The sequence below is a fragment of the Tupaia chinensis genome, unplaced genomic scaffold, assembly GCF_000334495.1.
Source record: "Tupaia chinensis unplaced genomic scaffold, TupChi_1.0 Scaffold000320_1, whole genome shotgun sequence".
Taxonomy (NCBI): Eukaryota; Metazoa; Chordata; class Mammalia; order Scandentia; family Tupaiidae; genus Tupaia; species Tupaia belangeri.
Window position 1 is genome coordinate 2,233,872 of NW_006159813.1, and position 11,577 is coordinate 2,245,448.

At 54.8% G+C, this 11,577-nt stretch overlaps 1 protein-coding gene across 2 annotated transcripts in view; it reads left to right on the forward strand.

Moving 5' to 3' along the window:
* The window catches only part of PXN (paxillin), a 21,329-nt gene extending 15,496 nt beyond the window's left edge, over nt 1–5,833 (forward strand). The window contains exons 7-12 of one of the 2 annotated variants that reach the window (XM_006151532.3): nt 516–617; nt 905–1,075; nt 1,174–1,347; nt 1,738–1,819; nt 1,953–2,101; nt 3,704–5,833. In XM_006151532.3, the coding sequence (XP_006151594.1) occupies nt 516–617; nt 905–1,075; nt 1,174–1,347; nt 1,738–1,819; nt 1,953–2,101; nt 3,704–3,970 (945 nt within the window). In that variant the 3' untranslated portion in view covers nt 3,971–5,833. The remainder of the gene's footprint in view (nt 1–515; nt 618–904; nt 1,076–1,173; nt 1,348–1,737; nt 1,820–1,952; nt 2,102–3,703) is intronic. The other variant, XM_006151533.3, reaches the window with a different exon arrangement.
* Nucleotides 5,834–11,577: the final 5,744 nt, after the last annotated feature.

An 11,577-nucleotide genomic window follows, 5' to 3' on the forward strand; every position in this document is an offset into this window, starting at 1 on the left:
CAATGCAGGCAGGCCTCCTGGGGCCCCGGGGCCAGCCCTGCCTGTCCCCTGTCCTGATGCCTGGGCTACCCCACTCCGTCCTGCTCTGCACACACACTCCCACGTAGACGCACACAGACTCCCCACATCCGCAGGCCCACTCCTCCCATCTCAGCCCAGGACCCTCTCTGACCCTGAGCCAGGCCCTGCCCTGCAGGAAGCCAACTGCCCTCCTGCTTTCCTGCGGGGCTCCTGGCCTCGCTCTCCCCACAGCCCCCGTCCAACCCTGCCCAGGCCGCCCAGCTCCCCCAGCCTGTCCCCTCCTGCGCCTGTCTTTGCTGGCTCACCCCTTTGCCCCTTCGTCTTTCTCAGGGTGGCTTTTCTCCCCATTTTCCCCTCCTGATTCTACACTGCCAGTGGGAAATCCTCTTATCCTGTCCCAAATCCCCTTCGTGCAATGGCCCAGTGACAAAGTCTCTTATTCTTTCTTCCTTAATTGAAAGCAAAGTCTTACCCTCCTTTCCTCCCCATCTAAGATCCACGGCCTGGAGCAAAGAGCGGATGGAGAGCTGTGCTGGGCGGCCGACTGGCCTCCGGGCGGCGGGCAGAGCGGCCCCGAAGGGCAGGACGAGGGAGGGGTCAGTGCCAGGGACCAGGGGGCCAAGAGTCCTGCTTGTCACGGTTCCTCCCGGTCACAACGGTCCGGGTGGCGTAAGCCTCCCCACCCCGGCCCTCTGCGAGCCCTGGACACCAGCCTGGCCTGCTGGTACCGCTCCCACTTCAAGCGTTCTTTGGGCCCTGGAGGAGACTTGGCTCCATCAGCCCCATCTGTCCAGGAGGGAGAGAGGTCCCTCGTGCTGTGGTGCCGCCAGCGGCCACTCTCTACGCCCGGAGAGGCTGACGCCCTCTCTCCCTGTCTCCACAGTTCATGGCCCAGGGGAAGACGGGGAGCAGCTCGCCCCCTGGGGGGCCCCCGAAGCCCGGGAGCCAGCTGGACAGCATGCTGGGCAGCCTGCAGTCTGACCTGAACAAGCTGGGGGTCGCCACGGTCGCCAAAGGGGTCTGTGGGGCCTGCAAGAAGCCCATTGCCGGGCAGGTGAGGAGGGGTGGCAGGAGGCGGGCACGGGACCCTCTTCTCTTGGGGTGCTCCAAGTCGGGTCATATCCCTGTGCCTCTGTCCGTCTTCCTCCTCAGGTCGTGACAGCCATGGGGAAGACGTGGCACCCGGAGCACTTCGTCTGCACCCACTGCCAGGAGGAGATCGGGTCCCGGAACTTCTTCGAGCGGGACGGACAGCCCTACTGTGAAAAGGACTACCACAACCTCTTCTCCCCACGCTGCTACTACTGCAACGGCCCCATCCTGGATGTGAGTGCGGGCGTGGCGGGCAGGGACGCCCACTCTGCTCCTCGGTCTCATCGCCGCCCTCTGAGGGGCCGCTGCTGCCATCGAAGGCACCGAGAGGTCATGTCACGCATCTGAGCTCAGACAGCAGGCTGTGGCGGGGCTGGGGTTCACACGCACATCGGGCAGTCCCCTCCCTTCCCTGTCCCATCCCGATTCTCTTCTGCGGAGACGCCTAGGGATCAGGAGCCCCGGCCAGACAAGGGGAGCAAACGCTAGCTGTCACCCCATCCCCGCTGTGTGACGTTAGGGAATGCTAGCCTCTCTGAGCCCAGGTTTCTTCACTTACAAAATGGGAGTCACAGCAGCACGGGTGACCCTGCTGGGACGTGACCCTGCGCTTTGTTCTCACAGAAAGTGGTGACAGCCCTCGACCGGACGTGGCACCCCGAGCACTTCTTCTGTGCTCAGTGTGGAGCCTTCTTCGGACCTGAAGGTACCAACGGGTGGTCTGACCAGCGCCTCCCAGGAGGGCTGGGAGTCGGGGGTGGGTCCCGTCCTGCCAATGCTGGAGTCGAGGTGGCCCCACTTCCGGAGGCCCTAACAGTCCCCAACCCCCCACCGCTCAGGGTTCCACGAGAAGGACGGCAAGGCCTACTGTCGCAAGGACTACTTCGACATGTTCGCGCCCAAGTGCGGCGGCTGCTCCCGCGCCATCCTGGAGAACTACATCTCGGCCCTCAACACACTGTGGCACCCCGAGTGCTTCGTGTGCCGGGTAAGAGCACCCTGCCATGGGGGACGGGGTTCAGGAGGGGGTCCCCGTGCTCTCTAGACCCAACCTGGAGGCCTCAGTGGGGGTTATTCGGGGTGAGCAGGCAGGGATGCACTCCGCGACCAGCAGGTCCTGGGCCGGGACTTGTCCTGAGGCTGGGATAAACCAGGAACAAGGCCGACACGTCCCCGCACCTCGTCCTATGCGGCAGCCCTGACCCTGGCCACGTTCCGGAGAAGCGTGTGAGAATCAAGCGAGACGGTACATGTTTTTAGCAGGCTCAACAGAAATGGGCCGTGGCCTCCACTGGGGCCCACAGGCATCCTCAGGGAGTCAGCGGGGCGCCGTGAGCAAACGTGAGGGAGACACTGCACGCAGGACTTCCCAGAGCCATGTGTGCCTCGGCGTGCCGGCGCAGCCCTATATGGTCCGGGCACTTAGCCCCTTCTCGAGCACCGGAGTTTCCTTTTAAATTTTATTTTGTAAAATTTGCAGTAGGAGGTCCATGGTGGCTAAGGGAACTGGACTCCCACAGGGCCGGCTGAGATCTGAGTCCTGAACCTGGTGGCTTGCATTCTTGTTTTTTTTTTCTCTCTGTCTCTCTGGTAAACACATATACCTTGTAGCAAATTGAAAAATGATGATGATAATGATAAATAAAATTAATGCTTTAATAAAAAATACTTTAAAAAAATTTGCTATAGGGCATGCGTGCTCACTGGAGAGAGGCAGAGAGAGGGAGAGTAAAAAAGCACCCCTCGGGGACCAGCAGGTGGTGTGGTGGTTAAAGCACTGGACGTTCTCACATGGCTGACCATGGTTCTAGTTCTGGACCTGGTGGCTTGCTTTCTCACTTTTCCTCTCTCTCTCTCTCTGTCTCTCTCCGGTCAAATTAAAATAAATGATTGAATAAATTAAAAAAAAAACCCTTGGGACTAGCGGTTGGCGTAATGGCTATATCTCAGGGCTCCCATGTAGTCAACTACGGTTCGAGTCCTGGACCCAGTGGCTTAAACTCACGCCGGGCATGTGTGCGTGCGTGCCCAAGATCCTAAGAGGAGAATGGAGGAGAAGGGATTGCAGCGTAGCCATCCCCCCGGGGGATGATTTCTCGCTTTCTGTCTCTCTGTCTCTGTCTTTCTGGTGAGCGTACACGCCCTATAGCAAAACCTCTCCCTCCCCCCAAAAAAAAACACCCCCGGGGAGGGTTGGCCATACCACAGTCCCCTCTCCAACATTCTCCACTAGGGATTTTGGGCACACGCTCGCACACATTCAGCATGTTTTTCATGCCATGGGTCTGAGACGCGAACCACACAGTCAGTCGGCCATGTGGGATCCAGCCACCTTAACCAGCACACCACGGCTAGCCCACACACCGGGGTTCCTGGCAACAGCGTTACAACGGCCTGGCCGAGGGCCCCGGAGTCGGCCCTGTGAACCCAGGTCGTGCCCTTGGGCAGGCCACAGCTCGCAGGCTTCCGTCGCCACGTCCGTTGAGAGAACGAGCCCAGCGTCAGGCGGCCCCGCGTTCCGCACGTGGACGTGCCCAGCAAGTGGGAGGCCACTGAGCCCGCCCTCCGCTGCCCCTCTTCTGCCCCTCAGGAGTGCTTCACGCCCTTCGTCAACGGCAGCTTCTTCGAGCACGACGGGCAGCCCTACTGCGAGGTGCACTACCACGAGCGGCGGGGCTCCCTGTGCTCGGGCTGCCAGAAGCCCATCACAGGCCGCTGCATCACCGCCATGGCCAAGAAGTTCCACCCGGAGCACTTCGTCTGTGCCTTCTGCCTCAAGCAGCTGAACAAGGGCACGTTCAAGGAGCAGAACGACAAGCCGTACTGTCAGAGCTGCTTCCTCAAGCTCTTCTGCTAGGCGCCTCCTTTCAACGGCCCCTTCCCAGCCCTGCGTCCCCAACCACGACTGTGACCTGGAGACCCTGCCCAGGTAGAGGGGCACACCTGCCCGAAACTGGAACCTTCCTCCTTCTCAGCCGGTGCAGGCGGGGTCCCACCTGCTAGTCCGCGCCCCCGCCAGAGCCAGGTCTCCCTCCTCTGCAGCTCTCCCAGGCCGCCCGGTCTGCATCCTCCCGGAGCCGGGCCGACACCCCACACTGGAGCCACCCTTACTCACATTTCGGCAGCAGAGCCGGGCCGGGGGCAGTGGGGAGGGCCAGCAGGGTCAGATGGGGTCTCTTTTTATGCTTTTTTCCCTCCACCTAATTATCCCTGTTCTGAAAGTATTGGGGGACACCGGCTCCCCCCAGACCATGCCAGCATAAATCCATCCACCCGAGGGCAGAAGCGTCCAAGGGGCCACGGAAGGTTCCTTGTGTCCTCCTGTCCCTCCAGTCTCCCCAGGCCTGGGTGACTGCCTCCTCCCCCTGACACCCCGACTCCTCCTTTTGTCACTGTTCTGGTTCTACTGAGAAAGGCCTCTCCAGCAATAACGATTTCTAGCCCCTTCCTCCGTCTCCAGGGACGGCGTGAGGTGGGGAGCCCCCCAGCCTGGACACTGTGCCGACTTTCATAGATTTCTACACTGAGGTTCAAATTCCTCTTGCCTGGTTTGCTTTTACTTCTCTGTACAGGATGATTTTAAGAGATTTTAAAGACGTTGCCTTTTTGTACTATCCTCACCCACCACCACTCATCCCTGCACCCCGTGGTGGGGACTCGGGTGCGGAGTCTGCTCTGTACCGAGGGCTGAGGGTGGGGAAGCAATTTATACCTTATTTTTTCTTAGCACAAGCAGGTGGGCGGGGGCAGCCCTGTGCCTCCGCCTTCAACTTCACAGCTCTCCGGGACTGTTTTATAAACTGCTGTATTTTGAAACCTTCCTTACTGCCTGGGCCAGCAAGCTCTTAAGTAAAACTAGCCTAAGGGTGACTTGTCCTTTCAGGCCTGGATTTCTGACCTCACCTGTCCTGTTCCCAGGGGAGAGGGCGAAGTAACTCGGGGCGGGGTGGGGGGGCTACTTCCTGTCTGGGTGAGCCACCACCGGGAGCATCCGCTCCCCTGTAGACTTTCTGGCAACGAGGAGAGGTCCCTCTGGACATCGGCTGCCTCCTCACTGCTTCTCTGGGGCTCGCTCTCCTGCCCTCTCAGGAAAGCTGGTGTCTGATTTCAACCAGAAAGTTCTCTTTGGTCTTGTTGATTCCACTGGTTGCATCACTTCCTCGAGTTTCTGGCCCTCCCTGGAGACGGAGTGCAGGTCCTTCCCCACGTGGCCTCAGGGATGGGGCCTGCACTCAGGGTCGCCCCTCAGGAGGTCTGCAGAGGGGGCCCGGCTGGTTGCGAACGTGCCCACTCAGACCTGGAGCAGAGGGAATCTCAGGAGCTTTCCCAAGGATGACAGGAGTAGCCAGTGGAGAGGGGGCCCAGAGCGTCCGCAGTGAGGACGATCCAGACCACTGCACTGGCCCCCTCCAGAGGGTCTCAGGAGGAGGTCGGGCCTCCGGCCAGGCGGAGAGCCCAGGTCCGGGGAGGCCAGCCCAGTCCCACGGAAGGTGTGCTGTCTTCACTTCCACCCACAGGCCTTACTACTCTGTTTACAGTGACCTGTCCCAGGCCCCTCCCCAAAAGAGATGGGACTTCTGGGGCCCCCTCTCTGGGTCAACGTTTATTCAATGATTTTATTTTGATTTTTTTTTTCCTCTCTGTAAATGTCTAACCTGGCTTTTATCCATTTCAATTCCTGTGATTTATGCCAATAAAGTTTGCCATTATTTTCTTTTCACCCGTGCTAATGCCATTTCTTGGTGGCCTGGGATTACAACCTCCACATCCAGCAGAGAGACTTCACCGGGATCACCAGATGGAGGGAGACCACCAGTGTTCCCTCACTTGAGAGTGATACAGTGACATCGAGGCAGTCGGCGTGGGAACGCTCCCAGTCGTGTCCAGAGACCACATGGTTGACCGTGCTTCAAGTCCCAGACATGGTGGCCTCAAAATCACAACAAATAGATAAATAAATACGTGTTTAAAAAAAGAAGAAAAAAAAAAAAGGGGTCCTGGGAGAATGGGATCTGCAGTCCCAGCTGTGGCCTGGGCCTATCTGGCTCCCACAGGAACTTCACTCTTTCGGAGACAATTGGGGAAGGGGAGACGGGAGCTGTCTGTTGTCCGCCCCGAGTGTCAGGTGCTTTCACGTGGATTCACTGACAGCATCCTCAGGTGGGCCTGAGGGCGGCCTCCCACTCACTTTGGGGACAGAGGCTCCTCGGGGAGAAACGGTGTTCACGAGGCAACCCCCTATATGAACCCATGACTAGGTTCTGGTCCTTTGCCCGTGTTCACTGCTCACGGCAGACGCCACACCTGCTGGCGCATGCGGGTATAGCCCTGCAAGGCAGCTGCCTGCAGTGGAGGGTGGGTCTCTACTGCCCCCTTGTGGTTATGCCCATATTTGCATGCTGCTGCTTTGCTCTTGTCCGATCAGAGCTCCCACTCCCGGCCAGCAGCTTTCTGGACAGCTTTGTTCCATCCTCTGTTTATAGAGTGGGGGGACAGACACCGAGGTATTTTTGACAGGGTCTTGTTGTGTCGTCATCCTCCAGCCCCAGTGTCCCAAATAGCCAGGGCTCCTTCAGGTGTGCACAAATGTGCCTTGTGCATTCTGGTTGGCCCAGGAACGGAAGCCAGATCTCTCATGCAGTCTCCAGCCTTCCAGACGGGCTCTACGTATATGTCACTGTGACTGGGCTTGCTTGCTTGCTTGCTTGCTTGCTTGCTTTCTCTTTCGTTCTTTTTTAAACAGGATCTCACAATGCCTTAATCCTTCCTCCCTAGCCTCCTGGTTAGCTAGGAGCGCTGGTGTACACTACCAAGCCCCTCCTGTTTACGTTCGGCTGGAAACCAAACCCAGGCCTGCCGTGTGGCCTCCGCCACCATGCAACAGCGCCCCCTGCCTGTGCCCCTGTGGTGCTTGGCTGCCTTGTTCCATATTGAACTGTTTCCTGTATTCAAAAGCATCTTGATGAATTCTTTTTTTTTTTTTTAGAGGTTTTTGCCATAGGGTGTTTTTATTGGCTGGAGAAAGAGAGACAGAGACAGTGAGAGGAAAAGTGAGAAATCACCCTTTGGGAGGAATAGCAATCCATTCTCCTCCATTCTCCTCCTAGAATCCTGGGCACGCACACACTCATGCCCAGCGTGATTTTCAAGCCACCAGGTCCAGGACTTGAACTGTGGTCTGCTGTGTGGGAGTCTAGTATTGTGACCACCTTGCCATCTGCTGGCCCCACATCATACTGCATTCCAACTTGGCCATTTTTTTTTCCTTTTAATTATTATTTTATTGAACTTTATTTATTTAGTGTAACCAGAGAGGGACTGAGTGAAAGAGAGGGAGAGAGAGAGGAGGCAAACCAACCAGGTCCAGGACTTGAACCATGGTTGGCCATGTGAGAATCAGTGCCCTTAACGACCATGCCTGCTGGCCCCCTAACATGACCCTTGTACAGTGAGCTCAGAAGTCAAAGGGATCTTTGAATCTCATGCAAACATAATAACTTGTTCTATTCTCCCAGCCCACGTGGAATGAATTTTATTCATCGAATTGGGTACAGGCGCTCCTGGCTTAGTGACTGAGCTCTGGCCTTATGACCAGGTTGTGAAGCGGCCTGGTCTACGAACATGGGCCTAACGGTAGATGTCTCGCACATCGTGGTGCTGTGAGCTATGTCAGTGGACGGCAGATGAAGCCACACCCTAGAATAATGTTCTCGCCATACAGAAAGCTTTCCTTCGGGCCAGCAGACGGTGTGGTGGTTATGGTGCTGGATCCCAGGTGGCCAACTCTGTGGCTCCATTCCCAGACCCGTGGCTTGAAAATCACACTGGGCACATGTACGTGTGAGCTCAGGATCTCAAGGAGAGAATAGAGGACAGAGGATTCCAGAGTGGCCAGTCCCCCCGTGGGGTGATTTCTCACTCTCTCTCTCTCTCTCTCTCTCTCTCTCCAGTGAGCACATGTGCCCTATGGCAAAATTTAATAAATAAATCAAATAAGGGAAAAGTACATTAGATAAGCACCAGAAAGCTCCAAGACATAGCACAATACAGTAATATAAATCCACCATAATAGTTTTGATCTATTCTGATGACTACCATGAGTGCACGCTTTTTTTTTTTTTAAAGGTTTTTGCCACAGGCTGCACGCGCTCGCCCAAGAGAGACAGTGAGAGGGAAAGTGAGAAAGCACTGCCCGCTGCAGAATGGCCACATGACAAGCCCTTCTCCATCCGCCCTCTGGGATCTTGGGCAGGCACGTACAAGCACCTGGCCTGTTTCAAGCTACTGGGTCTGGGACTCGAATCATGGCTGGCTGTGTGAGAATCCAGCTGCCTTACCCACCACACGACCTGTAGGCCCCAAGTGCACAATAAAGTACACATTTATAAACAAAACCTACGGTCTTGCATCATGGTGTATGCCGCGTGTGGTGAACACCCCCTGACATGGGAACGAGACCGAGACTGAGAAAGGGCATTCCCCACACGAGAGAACTACCCCTAAGCTGGAGGCCGTGGTAAACAGGTGAGTCCTTACGTCAGAAGTGGTGGTACCACCATCTTTTATTTATTTATTTAATTTTGACCAGAGAGAGACAGAGAGTGAGAAAGTAAGCTGCCAGGCCCAGGACTCAGACCATGGTTGGCCACGTGGGAGTCCAACACCCTTTAACCGCCACACTACCTGCCAGCCCCCAAGTACCCATCATCTTAATTTTCTTTTTCTTTTTGAGATATTTTTGCTTTAGGATATGAACACTTATTGGAGAAACAGAGAGACAGAAAGTGAGAAATCACCGCCCATGGGGGATGGCCATGTCACAATCCCTTCTCCATTCTCCTCTTGGGATCTTGGGCACGCACGCACATGCGCCTGGCATGAGTTTTAGCCACTGGGTCTGGGACTCGAACTGTGGTTGGCCACGTGGGAGTCCAGTGCTTTAACTACCCTTAATTTACTTTTTCACTCAACTGTGCTTTGTTGATTTTTCCCATGATGATACATATGGAGCCGCATCATTTTTTAATGGCTTTATGGTATTCCATTACCTTGATGAACTGCATTTAGAAATGATATTTATATCACCAGAGCCAGGAAGTCCTTGGATAAGTACCACGCGAGTATGGTACACTTGGAAGAGTGCGTTTAGAGGGAGGCAGACTCGATTTGGAAGGGACTGGATAGCCTGGTGAGGCCCAGGGGCTTTGAACTCGCTCCTAGATTTCGATTCTGAGACCGTCAGCTATTGGCTGAGAGACCCAGGCAAATCGCTTAACCTCTCTGAGTTTTTTCTTCGATAAAACAAGACTACTGATGCGTGCCTCCTCGGAGGATCGTTGCAAAGACTGACTTTGGTAAAGTGTCTAAAGTATTTCTCACAGTGCTGAGCGTGCAGGGATGCGTGAGCATCGGGAAGCGTTCTCAGCCGTCATGGACCCCTGCCGGTCTGGAGCCTGGATGACCCTCAGAGGCACCAGGAAGCTTTAGAACAAAATACAGACCCGAGGGGCTCACTCCTGGAGATTCGGATCCTAGAGTGAGATTTGGAAATTCGCTTTTTGTTTTTGTTTCAATCTTAGGGTGTATGCACTCACCAGAGAGAGGAAAAGGGAGAGGGAAAGTGAGAAACCTCCCCTGGGGGAACGGCCACACCACAGTCCCTTCTCTTCCATTCTCTTCTCCACTCATGCACACACATGTGCTCAGAGTGTTTTTTGTTTTGTTTTTGGAGAGGTTTTTGCTATAGGGTGCGTGTGCTCACCAGGAAGACAGAGAGAGACAGAGAGACAGAAAGCAAGAAATCATCCCCCAGGGGGGAATGGCCACGCCGCAATCCCTTCTCCTCCATTCTCCTCTCGGGATCTTGGGCACAACGCACACGTTCCCAGCGTGACTGTAAACCACCGAGTCTGGGACTCGAACTGCTGTCGACTACACGAGAGTCCAGCGGCTTAGCCATTACGCCAGCTGCTGGTCCCAACTTAGAGTGTTTTTCAAGGCCCCAGGTCTGGGACTTGAACTGTGCAGTCGGCCATGTGGGATCCGGCTGCCTTCATCACCACACCACTGACTGGCCTGAAAATTGCTATTTTTACAAGCCTCCTGGGGTGATTTTGATATTTAGGCAGGTTTGGGAATCGTTCCTGCTAACCCTGACTTGAAAAGACGGTTTCAGGTTAGCCCATGGCCTGAAGGTTACGTGAGGTGGCTTCTACATGGCTGACTATGTGGTTCGAATCCTGGACCCCAGTGGTTGAGAAACACACGGGACATTTGTGTGCCCCAAATCCAGAAAGTGAAAGAAATGGAGAATGGATTACGGTGTGGGGTGTGGGTGTGGCCATTCCCCACGGGGAGGGGTGGGGGGCGCTTTCTCACTTTCCCTCTCTCCTGTGAGTGCACAGGCAAATATAAAAATAAAAAAGACAGACAGAAAAGATGACTTCATGAGTAACTGTCCAGAGAAGTTCTATAAAAAAAATAGCCACAAGGGGATAGCAGGTGGCATGTAGCTGAGGTGCTGGATTCCCACATGGTCATTTGCAGTTCAAGTCCCCAACCTGGAGGCTTGAAAATCACACTAGGCGTGTGTGCGTGCGTGTCCAAAATCCCAGGAGGAGAATGGAGGAGAAGGGGTTGCAGTGTGGCCAACAACTCTGGCGGGGTGATTTCTCCCTTTATCACTCACTGTCTCTCTCTCTCGCTTTCTGGTGAGTGCATATGCCCCATGACAAAACCTAACGCATAAACAAAAACAAAACAACAACAGCAAAAATTAGCCACAAGACAGGAACATTAAAGCGCCAAGCTTAGACCAGTCTTGGGGGGAAGTTCAGAGAAAGAGAACTTGGGATGATCTTCAGCAGGCAGCATGTTGGCTAACTGTATATAGCCCAGTGAAGCTCACTGGAAAGCTCTTTTTTAAAACAAATTATTTAATTTTTAATTTATTCATTCATTTAGTTTTGATTTGACTAGAGAGAGAAAGAAAGTGAGAAAGCAAGCCAGCAGGTCTAGGACTCCAACTACAGTCAGTCATGTGTGAGTGTCCAGCGCCCTAAGCACCACACCACTTGCTGGCCCCCGGAAATCTCTTTTTTTGCTTAAATTTTTTAAAAACTTGGGGCCTCGGGACTAGCAGGTGGTGTAATGGCTATGTTGCTGGATTCCCATGTAGTTGACTGTGGTTCGAATCCTGGACCCGGTGACTTAAACTCACTCTGGGCACATTTCCGTGTGTGCCCAAAATCCTGAGGGGAGAATGGAAGAGAAGGGACTGTGGCGTGGCCATCCCCCATGGGGGGGTGATTTCTCACCTTCTGTCTCTCTGTCTCTCTCTGTCTTTCTGGTGAGCGCACGTGCCCTATAGCAAAAACCTCTCAAAAAAAAAAAAAAAAAGCTTGGGGCTGGCATGGCAGGTGATGTCGTGCTTAAGGGCACTGAACTCCCACATGACTGACCATG